General features: G+C 40.7%; 1 protein-coding gene across 1 annotated transcript in view; it reads right to left on the reverse strand.

Moving 5' to 3' along the window:
- Window positions 1-23,115, reverse strand: part of cntn3b (contactin 3b) — a 519,637-nt gene that overhangs the window by 199,585 nt on the left and 296,937 nt on the right. Inside the window, 1 exon segment of the mRNA XM_034167483.1 lies at window positions 16,579-16,782. Within this exon segment, the coding sequence (XP_034023374.1) occupies window positions 16,579-16,782 (204 nt within the window).

The raw sequence follows: 23,115 nt of genomic DNA on the forward strand, positions 1-23,115 counted from the left end.
ATTTTGCACTGTTTATGTTATGATTGTTATTATTATTATTATTATTTATTGGCATCTATATTGTAATAGCCGAGTGGCCTCTGTGTGCGTACGTGCGTACAATGTCGATCGTGCAAAGACCGGGGAGAATGCTGTGAAAACAGAAAGTTGATAGGACACATATTTTTGGAGAAATTAGCAATTTTAGGTAATTGATAAACAATGGATGCTGTACTGTAATGCACCATAGGAGTTCAGGGTTTTGGGGTTTTACATATTATAATTGTGGTTCATGTCGGTTTAACAGTGTTGATAGTGTTATTGATTCATTGAGATTTTGCAGTTGACTTCATTTAGTCAGTTTAGTTAAGTGTTATGTTGGTACCTTGAAATGTGTATTGATTTTAAATGGCTCTCACTGCGGTATTGTATCACTTCCTGTTCAAAGAAATCATAGCGGTGTTTTGCTGTATCTGTTATCTGTTTAATCTGCGTAGTTAGATTGATCTAGATAACTAGATAACTAGATAACGATTTATTTCACAGTGTAATCTTCACGTGCCTTAATTAAAGCACTCTCTCTGCTGAATCACCTCTAAATTATTCACACATTATTCACTTTGTGTGTTATTAGGAATCTGCTAGCTTAGCGCAGCTATTAGCTCTTAGCCGCTTTAGCATGGTGGCTTCTCCTGTGTCTCCCCCACTTTTCTGCGCTGGGTGTGAAATGTGTAGTTATTCCTCGGCCTCCTTTAGCAGTAATGGTACTTGTAATAAGTGTAGCTTGTTCGTAGCTTTGGAGGCCAGGCTGGGCGAATTGGAGACTCGGTTCTGCACACTGGAAAATCCTACAGCTAGCCAGGCCCCTGTAGTTGGTGCGGACCAAGGCAGCTTTGCCGCCATTAGCTGTTCCCTAGCAGATCCCGAGCAGCCGCGAAAGCAAGCCGGCTGGGTGACTGTGAGGAAGAAGCATAGTTCTAAACAGAAGCCCCCTGTACACCACCAACCCGTTCACATCTCTAACCGTTTTTCCCCACTCGGCGACACACCCGCCGAGGATCAAACTCTGGTTATTGGCGACTCTGTTTTGAGAAATGTGAAGTTAGCGACACCAGCAACCATAGTCAAATGTCTTCCGGGGGCCAGAGCAGGCGACATTGAAGGAAATTTGAAACTGCTGGCTAAGGTTAAGTTTAAATTTGGTAAGATTGTAATTCACGTCGGCAGGAATGACATCCGGTTACTCCAATCAGAGGTCACTAAAATTAATATTGAATCAGTGTGTAACTTTGCCAAAACAATGTCGGACTCTGTAGTTTTATCTGGACCCCTCCCCAATCGGACTGGGAGTGACATGGTTAGCCACATGTTCTCCTTGAATTGCTGGGTGTCTGAGTGGTGTCAAAAAAATGAGGTGGGCTTCATAGATAATTGGCAAAGTTTCTGGGGAAAACCTGGTCTTGTTAGGAGAGACGGCATCCATCTCACTTTGGATGGAGCAGCTCTCATCTCTAGAAATCTGGCCAATTTTATTAAACCCTCCAAATCGTGACTATCCAGGGTTGGGACCAGGAAGCAGAGTTGTAGTCTTACACACCTCTCTGCAGTTTCTCTCCCCCTGCCATCCCCCCAATACCCCATCCCCATAGAGACGGTGCCTGCTCCTAGACCACCAATAACCAGTAAAAATCTATTGAAGCATAAAAATTCAAAAAGAAAAAATAATATAGCACCTTCAATTGCACGACAGACTAAAACAGTTAAATGTGGTCTATTAAACATTAGGTCCCTCTCTTCTAAGTCCCTGTTAGTAAATGATATAATAATTGATCAACATATTGATTTATTTTGCCTTACAGAAACCTGGATAGAGCAGGATGATTATGTTAGTTTAAATGATTCAAGACCCCCCGAGTCACACTAACTCTCAGAATGCTCGAAGCATGAGTCGAGGAGGAGGATTAGCAGCAATCTTCCACTCCATCTTATTAATTAATCAAAGACCCAGACAGAGCTTTAATTCATTTGAAAGCTTGACTCTTAGTCTTGTCCATCCAAATTGGAAGTCTCAAAAAACAGTTTTATTTGTTATTATCTATCATCCACTTGGTCGTTACTGTGAGCTTCTCTGTGAATTTTCAGAACATTTGTCTGAATTAGTGCTTTGGTCAGATAAGATAATTATAGTGGGTGATTTTAACATCCACATAGATGCTGAGAATGACAGCCTCAACACTGCATTTAATCTATTATTAGATTCAGTTGGCTTCGCTCAAAATGTAAATGAGCCTACCCACCATTTTAACCGCACTTTAGAGCTTGTTCTGACATATGGCATAGAAATTGAAGACTTAACAGTATTCCCTGAAAACCCCCTGTTGTCTGATCATTTCTTAATAACATTTACATTTACTTTAATGGACTACCCAGCAGTGGGGAATAAGTTTCATTACAGTAGAAGTCTTTCTGTAAGCACTGTAACTAGGTTTAAGGATATGATTCCTTCTTTGTTATGTTCTTCAATGCCATATACCAACACAATGCAGAGTAGCTACCTAAACTCTGTGAGTGAGATAGATTATATAGCTTTACATCCTCATTGAGCACAACTTTGGATGCTGTAGCTCCTCTGAAAAAGAGAGCCTTAAATCAGAAATGCTTGACTCCGTGGTATAACCCACAAACTCGCAGCTTAAAGCAGATAACCCATAAGTTGGAGAGGAAATGGCATCTCACTAATTTAGAAGATCTTCATTTAGCTTGGAAAAAGAGTCTGTTGCTCCATTAAAAAAAAGCCCTCTGTAAAGCTAGGACATCTTAGTATTCATCACTAATTGAAGAAAATAAGAACAACCCCAGGTTTCTTTTCAGCACTGTAGCCAGGCTGACAAAGAGTCAGAGCTCTATTGAGCTGAGTATTCCTTTAACTTTAACTAGTAATGACTTCATGACTTTCTTTGCAAATAAAATTTTAACTATTACAGAAAAAATTATTCATAACCATCCCAAAGACATATCTTTATGTTCGGCTGCCTTCAGTAATGCTGGTATTTGGCTAGACTCTTTCTCTCCGATTGTTCTGTCTGAGTTATTTTCATTAGTTACTTCCTCCAAACCATCAACATGTCTATTAGACCCCACTCCTACCAGGCTGCTCAAGGAAGCCCTACCATTAGTTAATGTTTCGATCTTAAATATGATCAATCTATCTCTCTCAAAAATTCTTGAAAGGGTAGTTGTAAAACAGCTAACTGATCATCTGCAGAGGAATGGTCTATTTGAAGAGTTTCAGTCAGGTTTCAGAATTCATCATAGTACAGAAACAACATTAGTGAAGGTTACAAATGATCTTCTTATGGCCTGAGACAGTGGACTCATCTCTGTGCTTGTCCTGTTAGACCTCAGTGCAGCTTCTGATACTGTTGACCATAAAATTTTATTACAGAGATTAGAGCATGCCATAGGTATTAAAGGCACTGCGCTGCAGTGGTTTGAATCATATTTATCTAATAGATTACAATTTGTTCATGTAAATGGGGAGTCTTCTTCACAGACTAAGGTTAATTATGGAGTTCCACAAGGTTCTGTGCTAGGACCAATTTTATTCACTTTACACATGCTTCCCTTAGGCAGTGTTATTAGAAAGCATTGCTTAAATTTTCATTGTTACGCAGATGATACCCAGCTTTATCTATCCATGAAGCCAGAGGACACACACCAATTAGTTAAACTGCAGGAATGTCTTTCAGACATAAAGACATGGATGACCTCTAATTTCCTGCTTTTAAATTCAGATAAAACTGAAGTTATTGTACTTGGCCCCACAAATCTTAGAAACATGGTGTCTAACCAGATCCTTACACTGGATGGCATTACCCTGACCTCCAGTAATACTGTGAGAAATCTTGGAGTCATTTTTGATCAGGATATGTCATTCAATGCGCATATTAAGCAAATATGTAGGACTGCTTTTTTGCATTTGTGCAATATCTCTAAAATTAGAAAGGTCTTGTCTCAGAGTGATGCTGAAAAGCTAATTCATGCATTTATTTTGTCTAGGCTGGACTACTGTAATTCATTATTATCAGGTTGTCCTAAAAGTTCCCTGAAAAGCCTTCACTTAATTCAAAATGCTGCAGCTAGAGTGCTGACAGGGACTAGAAGGAGAGAGCATATTTCACCCATATTGGCCTCTCTTCATTGGCTCCCTGTTAATTCCAGAATATAATTTAAAATTCTTCTTCTTATAAGGTTTTGAATAATTAGGTCCCATCTTATCTTAGGGACCTCATAGTACCATATCACCCCAATACAGCGCTTCGCTCTCAGACTGCAGGCTTACTTGAAGTTCCTAGGGTTTATAAGAGTAGAATGGGAGGCAGATTCTTCAGCTTTCAGGCTCCTCTCCTGTGGAACCAGCTCCCAATTCGGATTAGGGAGACAGACACCCTCTCTACTTTTAAGATTAAGCTTAAAACTTTCCTTTTTGAAAAAGCTTATAGTTAGGGCTGGATCAGGTGACCCTGAACCATCCCTTAGTTATGCTGCTATAGACTTAGACTGCTGGGGGGTTTCCCATGATGCACCCAGTGTTTCTTTTTATTCACTTATTTTTGCTCTGTATGCACCTTTCAATCATTGGTGATTGATCTCTGCTCTCTTCCACAGCATGTCTTTTTCCTGATTCTCTCCCCTCAGTCACCCACCAGTCCCAGCAGAAGACTGCCCCTCCCTGAGCCTGGTTCTGCTGAAGGTTTCTTCCTGTTTAAAGGGAGTTTTTCCTTCCCACTGTCGCCAAGTGCTTGCTCATAGGGGGTCGTTTTGACTGTTGGGGTTTTTCTGTAATTACTGTATGGCTTTTGCCTTACAATATAAAGTGCCTTGGGGCAACTGTTTGTTGTGATTTGGTGCTATATAAATAAAATTGATTTGATTTTGATTTGATTTTAATATCTTTTGCCACTCTTTGTCAAATGAAAGCACCTGGTCACAGCAGAATGCAGAAAAGATAAATAGTTGTGCATGCGCGTGAGTGTGTGTGTGTGTGTTTAATTTTGATGACGCACAAACAAGGGAGAGCTGATATTTGCCGTTTGGTATGCTTATGTATTTTGGGGCAACGATTAATGGTGCCAATACTGAACATTGATAGAGTAATATTTTTTTTGCACAGCTACATATATTAGCTAACAACACTGAACAATGGACATTGATATTTATATTCTGGAGTCACATGCCAATTCAGCAGGGCCGGAAATCATCTATCAATTCAATTTCAATATATTTTCATTTATATAGCACCAAATCACAACAAAGTTGCCTCAAGGTTCAAAAAGTTAGCTCAAAGCTCAAAATTAGCTTCCGATAATTTAGTTTAGTTTAGACTGCTAATGTTTATTTACATAGATAGTAACAGTGAAAAACCTTTATACCTTTATAAACCCAGTTGGCTACTATGTATTTTACAGTAGTGAAGCACCTGAGAGAAGCTGATCTCAACTCTACCTCAGTAAAGAGAACCTGGCTGCCAGGCTGCTACAAACAAACAACAACAAACAACAACAAAAACAAATGACAGCAACAAAAAAAACAAAAAAAAAACAAAAGTCATTACCCTTTACAGCATACAGCAGTCCACCCATGAGACCGAAGTCCTCATGGGTGGACTGCTGTATGCAGGTGGACATAAGGTTTGACTTACGGTTTTGATTTATAAACTGGATAGTTTAACTACATTAATGTCAAGTCTATCATTTGTACAAAGTTAAAATATAACACATATCTTTTAATTTTAAAATAATGCACTAATTCAGAACATTTGAACATTAACACACACAGATACCAAACTACATTATGGGTAAAACGAGGCTGCGATCGCTGATTTGTTGATTTATTATATGTAAAAAAACAACACCCAAATTAACATGTGTGTTGGTTTTTACAAATAAATGTGTATTTGTAAAATATGTCTTTTATTTATTTGTTAAAAAAAGGCATTTGCAAAACTGAAAATTCTGTTTGTTAAGTTGTAATTCAGGCAGCAACAACCGTATGATATAACCGGGCGTCATATACACTGCCATCTACTGGATGGCAGTGTTCTATGCATTTTGACCCATCTACTGGATGGCATATTACATGCTGGCATATTATGTTACAATGCTTTTTACTTTTTTTTTACTCTTTTACTATGATTTTTAATAATTTAATTCATTTTATTTTGTTTTTGGAATTGTTTTGTGTGAAGCGCCTTGAGGCGACACAGTTGTGATTTGGCGCTATATAAAGTGAATAAACTGAATTGAAACTGAGGCTCAGTTTACCCATAAAGCAGTTTGGTATCTGTGAGTTAATGTTTAAAAGTTCAGAATTAGTGCATTATTTATAATTAAAAGATGTGTTATATTTTCACTTTGCACAAACGACTTGATATTAATCTAGTTAAACTATCAGGATTAATTTGGTTTATAAATCAAAACTGTAAGTCAAACCTGCTTTCCTTTTGAGGACTTCGGCCTCATGGCTGAACTGCCATATCCTGTGAATGGAAATTCCTTACAGCAGTGAGCAGTGAGCAGTGAGCAGTGAACAGCGAACACAAAGACTGAAGCACTGGCTTGTTGGTTGTGTTGGGTTTGTGCTTGTCTTTGATTCTGATCAGAAGCAAACTCAAAACCGGACTGTCAGCATCTGAGTGTACCGGAGACAATACTGAAAGTTATAATTTAGCTGTAGCTTCTGCTAAATGTTTTAGGGCCCTGTCCCACTGGCATTTAGGAGGATTTGCATATGGATTGCGCACAAAATTGACCCATATTCGCCAAACATCCGCAATATCTGTGTAACCTGCCTGTATGAGTTGGCCGACATCTGAACATGTCCGTGATCATCCGCAGAGGCACGCATGTCTGCAGCCAGGATTTTTGAGCTGCTCAAAAATATGGATGTGGATGATACCCAAGACATACGGTATCATCTGACATAAGGTCAGATGATACGACTACAAAGTCGATCATCGACCTCCGGCTCAGGGTGTCCTGGTGCCACGTGAACGTATGGACACCCTTGTGCTCGAACATGGTGTTTGTGATGGAAAAACTGTGACTAGCACAGAAGTCCAACAACTGAGCACCACTCGGGTTCAAATCAGGGAAGGTCAGGTACTCTGCACTGCCGAGACAATGGTGAGAGAACTGTCCCCGACCCGAAGGCGTAGGGACACAACCCTCTCATTCACTGGAGTGAACTCCAACACATGGCGACTGAGCTGGGGAGCAATAAGCAATGCGACCCCAGCTCTCCGCCTCTCCCCGTGGGCAACACCAGAAAAATGAAGCGTCCAGTCCCTCTCTGGGAGTGGGTACCAGAGCCCAAGCTGTGTGTGGAGGTGAGCCCAACTATCTCTATTCGGTATATCTCAACCTCCCGCACAAGCTCAGACTCCTTCCACCCCAGTGAGGTGATATTCCACGTCCCAACAGCCAGGGGCTGTGAGCATGGACCGGGCCGCCGGGCAACCCGCCGTCGACCGCCACCCCATCTTCTCTGCACCCAATCCCCATGGCCCCCTCTGCAGGTGGTGAATCCACAGGAGGGCGAGCCCACGTCGCTCTTTCGGGCTGAGCCCAGCCGGGTCCCATGGGCTAAGGCCCGACCACCAGGCGCTCGCGCGCGAGCCCCAATCCCAGGCCTGGTTCCAGGGTGGGGCCCCAGCTCCGCCATACCGGGCGACGTCTCGGTCCTTGATTTTTTACTGGTCATGGAGGTTCAGAACCTCCTTCAGAACTCTGTCATAATTGTGTTATAAACCAGTCACCATTTGTTTTATTACACTTCTGTGTAGTTAATAAATAAATTGATCTTCAAGGACGATGTGCTCGCGCGTGCAAGTGACAAACGAAAACACTGTCCTGCTGCTGCTGCTGCTGTCCCCTCAAACTCTCCCCAGAAACATTTTTTTGGTGCAAGTGAGTTTTTTTGTTAGTAGCACCAGTGCAGGTAGGTTAAATGATGTATTTCGACCCCTGTAAACCCAATGTGCATAGGGGGGGACACATAACATAATCAGCACGACCGACTGACATATATCACACATTGCGGGACAGTACTTACGGGGTTTCATGGGTGCAGCCGTGCGGTGTTGCAGTTCCCCCTCATAGTAGGCCCATGTTTGCAGCACATACTTCTCCCTGTCTGTAAGTTTTTTGGCAGCCTCCTCCTTATGTTCTGGTGGGAGTGTAAAGTTATTCCTTGCCTTCCTCGCTGGCCGCTGGTCCACTGCCTTCTCTGTGTGCTTTATGGCCCTGGCCTTCCCCCTCCCGACAGTAGCCCATGTCCCACATGCATCCCTGGGGTCACTCCGGCCAAGAACGTCCTCCAGGACCACCTCGGCAGCAGCAGCTGCGGGTGGCGGGGTGGGGGTCCGTGCCCTGACTGTTGCTGGAGGTGGTGGGGTGGGAGGTGGCACCCTGTCCTCTGTGGCTGTTGCGGCCTTCTGTCTCCTCCTCACACGTCTCGTCCGTGTCGACATGTCGTCTCTGTGGCGTCTCTGTGAATACTGATCCCGGCAGGCCCATTTGCACTTCCTTTGTGTCCGCGATGCAAATGATGCGCATGCGCGACACCACCGCAGTTCCCGCCATGCATGTGCACTGTGTCCCCATTGCAGTCGTTGTACTGCCATGTTCGTCGCAATGCGTCCGATCCCTCTCCTCTATACATGTGTTTTATACATCCGTGTTTGGGCGTTGTATATCCGCGATGGCCGCAATACGTTCATTACATTTATCAGCTGTGCCCCTCATGGGGGCTCCTCCGTGGTCGCATTCGCTTCTATTCCCTGTTATACGAGGTCTGTCCAAAAAGTAACGGACCTTTTAATTTTTTTCAAAAACTATATGGATTTGAATCACATGTGATTGCATCAGCCAAGCTTGAACCTTCATGCGCATGCGTGAGTTTTTTCACGCTTGTCGGTTGCGTCATTCGCCTGTGAGCAGGTTTTGTGTGAGCAGTGGTCCACCCCCCTCGTCGGATTTTTATTGCGAGTAAAATGTCTGAACGATTTGGAGCTTTGCTGCATCAAATTTTTCCTGAAACTGTGAGAGACAGTTAGGTGGAAACCATTCGGAAAATTCAGATGGCTTTCATGGACGATTTTATGGGGATCATACAGATTAAGGAGTGCTCCAGCTTTAAAGACCGCCCACAGCGTCTGAGAGCGCGGCACACTCCGAGCGCTGATCGACAGGCTGAAACCCCGCAGAAACAACCAGATCATTTCCAGAGTGAAGGCTTTGTTGATCCAAGACGTCGTCTGACTTCCACAGAAATGGCAGAAGACGTGGACATCAGCACTTTTTCGGCACATTCCACTGTTACAGGAGTTTTTGTCATGGAAAGAGAAGCAGAGGAATGCGCCACACAGCCGTGAATGGCGCGGACAAAAGCACTTCCGTGTTGGTCTCACAGGACGGCTTTCAGATGGCTTTCAGACGGCTTTCGGTGGCTTTTCAGTCGTGTGACTATCCGAGAAATTGTGGATGCTCACACAAAGCCTGCTCACAGGCGAATGACGCAACCGCCAGGCGTGAAAAAACTCACGCATGCGCACGAAGGTTCAAGTTTGGCTGATGCAATCACACGTGATTCAAATCCATATGGTTTTTGAAAAAAAATAAAAAGGTCCGTTACTTTTTGGACAGACTTCGTATCCACTTTTTGTTCTCATATATTTACTATGCATTCATGATGTATACGTGATCCACCCCGGGACATTTGTCATTTCCGGCCACCTTTGTTGCAGACTCCCAGCTTTTGTGTCCTCATTTCATGTGCAAATCCTCCTAAATGCCAGTGGGACAGGGCCCTTAGTGGTTTATCGGTTTAGCATTATAAAAATAATTTTCAGTTAGCTGATTAGCGATTATCGAAGCTATCTTTTTGGTTAGCTGGGCCCTCCACTGCTCTCTGCGTGGGCCATGCTACTGACACAATAGGCAATACAGGAAAGTTATATTTTGGGAGCACATGTTGGTGCACAAGACAGGAGGCCTGCAGAAGAAACATCTATATTTTAGAAGAAAATCTATATTTTAAAGGTGTGTGTGTGTGTGTGTGTGTGTGTGTGTGTGTGTGTGTGTGTGTGTGTGTGTGTGTGTGTGTGTGTGTGTGTGTGTGTGTGTGTGTGTGTGTGTGTGATTCACTTTAGTAAGTTCAATGTAAGTACATAATATAATTGTAAATACGTTAAAAATGCTTGGATGGCACAAGAAAGTGAAAACACTTATTTCCATTGTGGTCCATTTTAAAATCAAATTGCAAAATAGAAGTAAAAATAAAATAATAATTATAATAATACTGACAGTAATAATAATGACAATAATAATAGTTTATATATGATAACAATAACCTAAACAATTTAGAAATACATTTAGACAGTAAATTAACATCAAAAAATTACCTAAATAAAATTAAAAGGATTGAGTACTTCTTCAAAAAAACTGTTGAGGTCTAAGGACAAGAATGTGAAAACACCTATTTCCATTGTGGTCCATTTAAAAAATCAAATGACAAAATAGAAGTAAAAATAAAATAGCAAATATAATTATCATAATACTGATAGTATTAATTATGATAATAATAGTGTGTATAGAATAACAAGAACCTAAACAATTCATGAATAAATTAAGACACTAAATGAACATAAAAAATAAAATAATTAAAAGAAAAAAAATGGTTGATTTCCTCTACACAAAACTGTTGAGGTCTAAGGTGTAAGGTTCTAAAAACCTTCTGGACTCACATGCCTTTCCAATTCATTACTGAAACTATGTACAGTTTATTACCACCTTGAAAAATGTTAGCTACCTATTTTATAAATACTACCCAGTCTAGAGTCCATGGATCCCCATGGAAAAAGGCTAGTTATTATTACTGATTGAATTAATTCATATTTTGAAACTGTTTAACTGAGATAATGTCAGACAATCAAGCAAAAATGTGACTTGGCAGAGGCCCCTTATTCTTAACTGTTTTTCTTTCTTTTTTTTTCAAATACATTCGACTACTCAAAAAGCTAATTAACAGATTTTCTTACAAAACTTTAGGACATAACCAGTACACTGTATTGTCTGGATGAAAACAGGAGAAGCTAGAAATTTACGTGTGTGTGTGTGTGTGTGAGAACATAATGGAAAAAATATCTCGGGTCTACAACAGATCCGTCCAAATCTACTAAAAACGGCCAAACAGGCAAAATAAATAAATAAATAAATAAAAATAATAAAACGAATAAAACCTCTGGCATTTCCCATTTATTGATTGTCTTAACACACCTGAGTTAATTAGCTGTGAGTGGAAATTTAGAAAAAATTCAAAATATCTTTTCCTTAAGGGCACCTGTTGTCCTTTTTTTTTACACAATACCACAGTGAGAACTATGAGACATGTTGTCTGACTTGGAATAGAAAAATAAATAAATAAATCTTGAAGCGAATACTAAACCTGTGTTAAACACTTATTTCAGGTATGCACTCAAGTATTGCGACATAGGCACAGACTGGTGCAGCAATTTGATAGTATAGTAACCTGAGGCAAAACAGAGTAGTACATGTACACTTCACTGTACAAATTACTTCAGTGATGATGTGCACATTCTCTCTCTCTCTCTCTCTCTCTCTCTCTCTCTCTCTCTCTCTCTCTCTCTCTCTGACTGTATATCCACACTTTGAGACTCCATTAAACCTTTTTTTTAAGTTGCTTTTTACATTGAGGTTAATGTGGACTCACACAGCTCACCACAAACATTTGTTATACCTCCGTCACACATAGCCAGAATCACACAGAATGGCGTCAGAATGATAAATCAGCACACATCAGAAAAGTCTCAGATTTCAGTTCCAAAACATACTGACAGCCATCTGCGGAAGTCCACTGTGATGCAGATGTTCAAAACCCTCCGGGCGCCACTGAGATGGGAGACCTATCCGACGGCGGCCCATAAGTAATCTCACGACCATCTGACCGCAATTTACATATTCTGATGGCGGAAAAAAGGGATCCGTAACGATTTGAGCACATACGAGGGAGCCTTGAGATTGATCTGGTATGGCAAAGCCTGCTGGTATGACCTGCACTTGTACATGTATAATAATGTCCGTACGCTACTGTGCACATGCCGCTGCAAATCTGAACAGGCTGTTAAATTCACAATAGACCTTACAGTACAGATATTTGTCCATTCCTTCCCATGAGAGACTTAAATAACGTGAATACTGTCTCCATCATATCTGTATGTACAATCCCAATTCCAATGAAGTTGGGACATTGTGTAAAATGTAAATAAAAACAGAATACAATGATTTGCAAATCCTCTTCAAACTATATTCAACTGGATACACCACAAAGTATATGCATATTATATATATATATATATATATATATATATATATATATATATATATATATATATATATATATATATATATATATATATATATATATATATATATATATATACACACGAGGTCTGTTAGAAAAGTATCCGACCATATTATTTTTTTTCAAAAACCATATGGATTTGAATCATGTGTGATTACATCAGACATGCTTGAACCCTCGTGGGCATGCGAGAGTTTTTTCACGCCTGTCGGTTACGTCATTTGCCTGTGGGCAGTCTTTGAGTGAGGAGACACCCACCCTCTCGTCATTTTTTCATTGTTTAGGAATGGCTGAGACTGCTGCTTTGTTTGATAAAATTTTCAAAAACTGTAAGGCACAACTGAGTGGACACCATTCGATAAATTCAGCTGGTTTTCGGTAAAAATTTTAACGGCTGATGAGAGATTTGGTCTGGTAGTGTCGCTTTAAGGACGGCCCACGGCGCCTGACGGCGATCTGCGCTTCGAGGCGGCGTGAAAACTTCCACATTTCAGGCTCTGTTGACCCAGTAAGTCGTCAGAGAACAGAGAACTTTCAGAAGAAGTCGGCATGAGGAGTTTATTCGGACATTCCATTGTTAACGGACATTTTGTAATGAAAGAACGTGCGGGCAGAGTCGCATGTCGGGCCGGACCCGACCGCGGGGGGTCGCGACAGCAAAAACACCTCCGTTGGAAACCTTAACGGGCAAGTTGGAACATGCCCAAGCTGTTAAACAATTTCTCAGTTACTCACTTGTTGAAAGCCATCAAAAGCCGCCTGAATTTTACAAATGGTTTTCAACACGGAGGTGTTTTTCCTGTCGCCTGTCCTGTCACAGATTTGCCGAGTCATCACGGAAACGACTCGGCGAATTTGCGCGCACGTCCTTCATTACAAAATGTCCTTAAACAGTGGAATGCCTGCATAAGGTCCTCATGCCGGCCTCTTCTGAATCTTCTCTGTTCTCTCACGACGTCCTGGGTGAATTCAGTCATAAATTAGGATGTTTTCAGGTTGAAACAGGCCGACAACGGCGCCTGGAAGCGCTGCGCGACATCCCGCTCCGTGGGAAGTCCTTACAGCGACAGAAACACCCCATAATCTCTCATCAGCCGTTAAACTTTTCACCGAAAACCAGCTAAATTTCTCGAATAGTGTCCACTCGGATATTCCTCACAGGTCCAGAAAAAATTTTTGATAAAACAATGCGCGCCGTCTCGAGCAGCGTGTGAAACAAAGGAATTCAGCCGAGAGGGCTGAACCACATCTCACTCAAGGCCTGCCCACAGGGAAATGACGTCACCGACACGTGTGAAAATAATAACTATAATAATAACTATTAATTACTATATTTCTTATCTAATAGCCCTCGTATATATATATATACTGTATACTGTATAAGAAGAAAGAGAGAATGTGCACATCATCACTGAAGTAATTTGTACAGTGAAGTGTACATGTACTACTCTGTTTTGCCTCAGGTTACTATACTATCAAATTGCTGCACCAGTCTGTGCCTATGTCACAATACTTGAGTGCATACCTGAAATAAGTGTTTAACACAGGTTTAGCATTCGCTTCAAGATTTATTTATTTATTTTTCTATTCCAAGTCAGACAACATTTCTCATAGTTCTCACTGTGGTATTGTGTATATATATATATATATATATATATATATATATATATATATATATATATATATATATATATATATATATATATATACAGTGAGGAAAATAAGTATTTGAACACCCTGCGGTTTTGCAAGTTCTCCCACTTAGAATTCATGGAGGGGTCTGAAATTTTCATCTTAGGTTCATGTCCACTGTGAGAGACATAATCTAAAAAAAAAAAAAAAAAAAAAAAAAAAAAAAATCAGAAATCACAATGTATGATTTTTTTTTAAATAATGTATTTGTATGTTACTGCTGCAAATAAGTATTTGAACACCTACCAACCAGCAAGAATTCTGGCTCACACAGACCTGTTAATTTTTCTTTAAGAAGCCCTCTTATTCTGCACTCTTTACCTGTATTAATTGCACCTGTTTGAACTTGTTACCTGTTTAAAAGACACCTGTTCACACACTCAATCAATCACACTCCAACCTGTCCACCATAGCCAAGACCAAAGAGCTGTCTAAGGACACCAGGGACAAAACTGTAGACCTGCACAAGGCTGGGATGGACTATAGGACAACAGGCAAGCAGCTTGGTAGAAGACAACAACTGTTATGATTATTTATTAGAAAGTGGAAGAAACACAAGATGACTGTTAATCTCCCTCGGTCTGGGATTCTATGCAAGATCTCACTTTGTGGGGTAAGGATGATTCTAAGAAAGCTCAGAACTACACAGGAGGACCTGGTCAATGACCTGAAGAGAGCTGGGACCACAGTCACAGAGATTGCATTAGTAACACATGATGATGTCATGGTTTAAAATCCTGCAGGGCAGCAAGGTCTCCCTGCTCAAGCCAGCACATGTCCAGGCCCGTTTGAAGTTCACCAGTGACCATCTGGATGATCCAGAGGAGGCATGGGAGAAGGTCATGTGGTCAGATGAGACCAGAATAGAGCTTTTTGGAATCAATTCCACTTACCATGTTTAGAGGACAAGAACAACCCCAAGAAAACCATCCCAACCGTGAAGCATGGGGGTGGAAAAATCATACTCAGGGGGTGCTCTTCTGCAAAGGGACAGGACGACTGCACCATATTGAAGGGAGGATGGATGGGGTCATGTATTGCAAGATTTTGGCAAACAACCTCCTTCCCTCAGTAAGAGCATTGAAGATGGGTCATGGCTGCGTCTTCCAGCATGACAATGACCCCAAACACACAGCCAGGGCAACTAAGGAGGGGCTCCATAAGAAGCATTTCAAGGTCCTGGAGTGGTCTGGCCAGTCTCCAGACCTGAACTCAATAGAAAATCTTTGGAGGGAGCTGAAACTCCAAACCTGAAAGATTTGGAGAAGATCTGTATGGAGGAGTGGACCAAAATCCCTGCTGCAGTGTGTGAAAACTTGGTCAAGAACTACAGGAAACATCTGACCTCTGTAACTGCAAACAAAGGCTAGTGTACCAAATATTAACATTGATTTTCACAGTCATTCAAATACTTATTTGCCGCAGTAACATACAAATAAATTATTTAAAAAATCATACATTGTGATTTCTGGAATTTTTTTTAGATTATGTCTCACAGTGGACATGCACCTAAGATGAAAATTTCAGACCCCTCCATGATTTCTAAGTGGGAGAACTTGCAAAATCGCAGGGTGTTCAAATACTTATTTTCCTCCTTTTCGCTCCTAGTGGCTCATATATGCATACATACACACATACACACACACACACACACACACACACACACACACACACACACACACACACACACACACACACACAGACACATGGCTGACTGATAATTGCAGCTCCGCACGTGTGCGAGGAGCATGCGTGGGCCACGCACACACGCGCGCTGTGCACTTGCACGCATGTGCGCGTGAGGAACACAGTGCTCCAGTCAGTCCCATGTTTGCCATCCAAATGTTTGGACATTTGACAGGCTTCAGCGCCTTTTATGGCCATCTGATGGCAGTCTGTGTCATCTACCTGTTATCTACACTCTGGATGTGTTCCAACACTGCTGACCTCTTTTCCTCCCGACTGCACTGGATTATGGCAATATTTGCAGTTTTGGGCATGGTTCCTCCACATTCTTGGTATGTGTGACGGGGGCTTTAGAATTAATTCAAAGCAATGTGTCACCTTGTATTATATCAATTAATTGCCATGCCTTTGATAAAAAAGGTTCATCCACTGTACATCAGACAAAAACTGTGTTTCTTTTCACCATTTAGAGAATTTTTTTTATGATTCAAATGTGTGCTGACTCTGTGGTGTTTTGCTTTAACTTCTTACCGATGATGGATTGATATTTATTTGTGACATCTGCCTTGGCAGCAAGGTTGGAGAAGTAATTTTACTAATACACCAGCTTTCTGTCACATGAATTATGTTCAAAGGAATGTTACCTTGAATTCATTTTTGTTTATATAACCAAAATATTGATGCTTTTTAAATGTGATCCCACATCATGTAAATATGAAAGTGGAAGGAACATTTTGATGGGTTAAAAACTGCAGTTGTGTAAAAACTGAAGGCATTTACCATCATTTCTGAGGACCAGTGGTGTCGGAGAACTGAGCACCTTCTCCCTCATCACGGTGTTGTTAACCACACAGGTGTAGTTGCCCACGTCTGAAGGCTCCACTTTAGCAATGTACAGACTTCCTGTCTCCTGAGAGATGAACCGACGATGGTCTTGTTGGACAAAGTTTGGGTACTGATTAAAAATCCAAGCAAAAGTCAGATCTAAAAAAGAGAAACATAGTTCAGTTCAGTGCAGTGAAGGTCCAGTGATGCTGCTTGTTCTAACCTTTACCCTAAGACAACTCTGCTTCATGGAATAAGTGGACCGAAAGAAGCAACGTGAAGTGGCTATGAAGAGTATCACATCATTTTCAAACATTTATCTCACTTTCTTTGGTAAGAGATTCAAAGACACTGTGAAAGGAACAGTCATCAGTGTAGATGGAATAGAAGATCTACTGTAAGGAAGCAAAACAAAATGAATTACAGCGGGTTAGTCGTCCTCCCATGGCGCTTTGCCTCCATTTGGTTCTCTGAATGACTTCGTTCATGGTTGAATGGATGGATGGAAGGAGGATGTCATTAAGAGAGCCGCGTGCCACTTCACATGCAACAAGCTCACCACAAGAAAGGAGAGAGCTGCCGTGATGAATTACTGTGTCATTTTGAGAAGCGCACACTGCACAGATTTTCAGGAGTGAGGAGATGCTCTGTGTAATCTACCACTTCGGAGTTGAGGGCTTGGAAGTCAAAAGGTGCATGCAATGGCTGTCAATTATATCCATCTCCCCTGCGGGAGCAAACGTTCTGCCTTTGGAAAGGATTGAGTGCCTGAATTGGGTGCAGCGATGCAGACACAAAATTCCATTTGATTAAGCAAGCAGGAGGCACATATTTCAGAGTCAGCACACCTTCAGCCTGAACAATGTGGATTTAATGAAAAGAAATATCATTTTGTCAACTCGTTGTACCAGACAACAATAATGCTATCCCTCTATGTCTGGAGAATTGTTTTTTTTCTTCAATATACAGTATATGAACTGCTGAACTATAGACTAGAGGTGGGCGATACCATTTGGGAATTTTGGTATTGATCCGATACCAAGTAAATACAGGCCCAGTATTGCAAATATCAATACTGATACCGATACTTTTTCATATTTAAGCTTCATAGATCCAAAGGATCCAAAAGACCTAGGATAGAATTTCACCAAACATTGTACGTGACAACAAAATACTTTATTATCACAATCAACATTTTTGTTTAAAAAAATCTCACTCAACACAACTTAAAGCAAAATCTCCTGAGGTAGAGGGCTGACAAACCACAATACAAAGGTGCACTGCTCCGTGTTGTGTGACACAGTGCAGCACTGCTCTTACAGACAGAGAGTAGACTTTGATAAATCTGTGTGCGCAGCAGTCAGTGCGTGTGGGAGAGAAAAAAAGCTTGAGTATTGATCTTTTTACAAGAGGATCATTCAATATCAATACCAGCGTTGGTATCGATATTAGGATCGATCCGCCCACCTCTCCTATAGACAATGCACCTAACCCTGTCACTGCAGTCACAGCTGTGGACACATCATAGGACAGTTGTGCAAAGTGGTTTTACATACTTGTCAGGACATGAGATTTTTGGCTACTTTTAGACCAACAGTCGCCAAGTTCACACTTAAATGTGTCATCACATGGGGTCCCTCCAGGGCTGGTGTGAATTGAATCATAATTTAAATCACTAATAAAAACATTTTTAAAAATCAAAAAGATTATCAGAAATTTTTTTTTTTAGAAATCAGTACTTAAAACATCACCAAAATATGAAACCAGTACCATTAATGAATGGTAATTATGGTTACTTAGACAAACGACAAGTGAGAAACTCACATCAATAAATTCAGTCAGTAAAGATCACAGGTGAATCACAACTGAATATCTCTGGAGAGATCTGAAAAAATCGGTGCACCGACGCTCCTCATCCAACATGATGGAGCTTGAGAGGTGCTGCAAAGAGGAATGGGTAAAACTCCCCAAAGATAGGTGTGCCAAGATTGTGGCATCATATTCAAGAAGACTTGAGGCTGTAACTGCTGCTAAAGGTGTGAATACTTACGTACACATGATGTCTTAGTTTTTTATTTTGTCATTTTGTGGTGTTAAGAGTAGAATTGTGATGGATTAAAAAAAAAAAAAAACTTACTTTATTTTGGAATAAGGCTGTAACAAAACAAAATGTGGAAAAAATGAAGCGCTGTGAACACTTTCTAGATGCACCGTATATAAATTCAGTTACTCTGCAGCTATTTCCATCACAGCTATTACCATTGTATATTTTTAATGGACTTTTCTGCAGTTTTTAAAAATATTTATAATATTTTGTGTATTTTATTTAACATTCTTATTGTATTGGGTAAGGCGTGGTACCTGTGTGTGACATGTGGCTCATCCTGTAAAAAAGTATATTTTTGGTAATTTGCCTGCACTTTCACTTTTGTCTGTGCTATATGATTTTTACTATTTCTAGATATGAAAAACATGTGCGCTACTATTTTTCTTTACACACACATGCATGCGCACACACACACACACACACACACACACACACACACACACACACACACACACACACACACACACACACACACACACACACACATACAACGGTTTTGACAAAATGTACCAAAGTACCACAGTCCTAAAGTGTTTGTTGTGTCACAGCTGTGAAATGGGATAATGTGCCAGTGGAGCAAAAATGTGCAAAATTCCAAAGCCGATGAAGTGTCATAAAACATTGATGAAATGTCATAAAACCTTTAATAGGTGCCTTATGGCTGCTGAGTAAAGTTTAGTGGAGTCAAGGTAATGAGGCCAGTTGGTGCTTTCTAAATGCAGAAATGACAGTCAGAGACAGAAACAGAGCAACAGGGTGAAAAAAGAAGAAAAGCACGTTTGCTGCTTTCATTCACTTGTGAGAATGTGAGGAAACACAATAGGACTCCCGTAGCAGCAGCCAGCCGCAGATAAGCCTATGTCAGAGAGGGCGGCTGTCAAACTGTATTTCACACACTCCACTCTGATCTATTATAACATAGAGCAGCTGTACAATGTTGTGCACTACAAAATGTTCTCTTGTGAAGGAAATTGGCTGTGCCAATGTGCAAGTTACTGTATCAAGAAGCGACAAGTTCTCAGCTATTGTCCGCATTCTGACATTTCTGTAGATGCTTGGACAGGTGGGGACACACAGTTGGCATCTTATCTCCTCTTTGTGAACTCAAATCATTAAAAACACAACACCAAACAGTTTTCATTTGCAGTTTTAGGCATGTCAGAAGTGCCTTACAGGTTGTACATGTGCACAGTAGTGGGAAAACATAATGCATACAAGAACATGTTTGAAACAACATGCTGTTACTGAATTCCTCATGTCCACCCGCTGACATTCATCAACAAACAAGTGTTGTCTGTGGAGACGCCTGTGTGGATGTCAGTACCGTCAGGAGGTGGGTGAGGAGTTTGAAGGGTGGAAATCCAGCCACAATGAGTCTGCATGACCAAGCCCATTAGGGCCTTGCAGCCCCGCGGCCAGAACCACTTGACCATCTGACCGAGGCGACTGTTTCATCCCATGTAGATGCAACACCTTTGGCCAGATGGCTCTATCTGTCAAGGGTGGTCATTTCTGGAATACCATACATCCACTGTTTCGGAATGCCCCACTTTTAGTACTTTTAAAGAAACAGCTGGATGGTTGATGTCTACCCAAACCTGCCGTCACAGGGAATTAGTGTTTACTATTATGTGGAACTTGGACATTGTGTAAAGGACTGGAAATGTGCAGCGATCTGTGTTGTAGCAGTGTTGTGGAGTACACTGTTTGTAACATGATTTTATTATGTGTTTTTTGTTTTACTATTTTAGGAACTTTATCATCTGGTAGGGGGGCTGACAATAGAAATCAGCCTATGGATGCAATTGTACGTTATGTACATTGTCCCTCTTAGCAAATAAATTTCAGAAATTGAGAAACAGCCACAGATGCACAGCATCAAGTGTAGGTGTGATGGCATAGTCCTCACAGAGTTTTTGGTGCACAGCAACACTGTCAACGCCGACCAATAAGTGGACACTTTGCAAAAGCTGTGCACATGCTTGAAGCAGGGTCATCCTGCACAAAACAAGATTCTTCAGCATGACAACACTCATCTACACAAGTGGAAAAACACAGGATGCATTGCAGCAGCTCAAATCTTACCACACCAGCCATGCACTTCTGATTTCACACCTGCTGACTTTTTCATTTTTCCCAAGCTGAAAGAACACCTGAAGGAACACCATTACATTAATGATGCAGAGGTGCAAGCAGCTGTGCATCACTGGTGCTGAGAGAAGACACCAGATTAGTTCAATGATGGGATGCAAAAATGTGCCTGATGTTGGTGTAAGTGTGTGGAAAGGGAAGATGACTCCATGGAAAAGTAATGACACTGCCTGGTAAAGAACATTCCAAGCTTTAAGAAGATTTGTGATTCATGTATTTTGCTTGTGAAACATTCACATAGGAGACAAAACGTTTCAGCCTGCCATGGTAGATCAATGTGAAATTGTAACTTCACTGTACTTGTTTCAGATTCATTTCAGCAAAGGCCAAACTGAATACAACTCATAAATGTTGATTGTCCAGAGCCACAAACAGACTCTTATGGCACCTTGACACATGTACACATTTAACCCCTGCACTACTGTGCAATTTGTTGTGCCAATGCGACCCGCTGTGTTAATCAATTAATAAATAAATAATTAATTACTCTCAGAACTTGACAGATGAAACCACCTCTAATCACTCCAGAATCACAGAGGAATTCTCATGTGCTTCATGAAGTGGAGAACGCATTTGGAATCATCTTAAAGTTAATTATTTGTAATATTTATATTGCAATGGCTTGGTAAAACAGTTGCATATTCATTCCTTCTTATGAGTATTTGTAAAATTATGTTTATTATAGATTTAACATCTTGTCATAATCATTCATATGAGTGGTGTGTGGATGCAATGTCTCCCACTGACACTCATTTTTTAATTGTTTGCACAGTGTTTATGTGTAGTTCACAAAATTAATGCATGCTAGAGATTTTAAAAATTTCAAAATTTTCTGTGTACACTTGCACTTGTCGTGCACAGTTTACAGCTGTTTGCAATGGTTTCCAATGAATTTCCAATGAGTTTACTCTCTGGCACAGCAAATTGTGTGCCAGTGTGCAGATCAAATCTGTGCAAGTTTCAAGGTATCATTACTTCTACTTTCTTGAAGGGAGCTCACTCACAATGCCACATCTTAAAATCACAGATGTCTGGTTTGAAATGAATCTCAACTTTCGCATCCTCAACAAAATTATTTTTTGTTCAAAATGGTTCCAAAGCTGTCTGAACTTAACTTTGACGTTTGTGCAAAGTTTACAGATATAGCGCTGGCTTTTACATATCATCAGGTTGGTTTTTACATGTCTCCCATGTGCATTCTGACAAATTGTAGCTGAAATGTCATGAAATGTCACATCTTTTGAAGAAAATCCTTCTCTGTTCCACTCCACCATCAAGCTATATGCCATAATTCCTGGACTATAGCGTGCACCTGAATATTAGCCGCAGCCACCAATTTTAAAAAGAAAAAAGAAATTGTACATAAATAAGCCACACGTCTATAAGCTGGAGGTCTCCATGTTGTAACGAGATATTTACACAGAAGGATGCTAGAAAGTTTTTTTTTTTTTTTTTTTTACTTTAATTAAATACGTGCCATAAATGCTTTTCCCCCACTGAAGTTTACACCTAAATATTGATGTGCACGTCATCCAGCGCACGTATGGTGTCTCTGCTCCACATGGAGAACTGAGTAATTTTAACTTTTTCTTAAGATTTTAAAGCATGCAGTCAGGATCGGATGGAGCCTGTGGTAAATGAGACATTCATGAGGCGCTGTGACTTTTTCAACTTGTTGCACAATGACAGAGAACCAGTTTGGAAGGGTGGGGGGAGAAGGCTCTGCTCTGCTAGCTGATCTGATGGTGCAACTGTGGCGCAAAGTACCAGAGAGGGACTTTTTTTCACTAAAACGAACAGGTAAGACCTTATATTTACACTGTGGGTGAATTTACACCGCATGAGGACAGCACCTTTCAGGAAATCAATTGACAGCATCAACTGACATATATCGACTTGGGAGAAAGCCTGTAAAAATCCATAAATTAGCCACATCATTGTTTTAGCTGCAGTGTTCAAAGCGGACTTGGTATCTGGCTTGATTGTTGAAGAATAATAAATTAATCACCTTATTTTCTGGAGAATGAGTCACAGTTGTCAAAAACATCCTCTTGAAGAGGAAAAATATGTATAATTTGCATTGGAGCACAAGTCACACCTTTTTCTGTATTATCTGCTCTTTAATTTGAAATTTTTGTGTATTGCTGTAGTGGCATTCATTGCCTCCTTACTACAGTTTAGTTTGTTTAGTGCTTTGATTCCTGGGAAAGTTTTATATAAATAGTTGTTGATAT

Source organism: Thalassophryne amazonica, chromosome 3 (genome assembly GCF_902500255.1).
Source record: "Thalassophryne amazonica chromosome 3, fThaAma1.1, whole genome shotgun sequence".
In the NCBI taxonomy this organism is placed as follows: Eukaryota; Metazoa; Chordata; class Actinopteri; order Batrachoidiformes; family Batrachoididae; genus Thalassophryne; species Thalassophryne amazonica.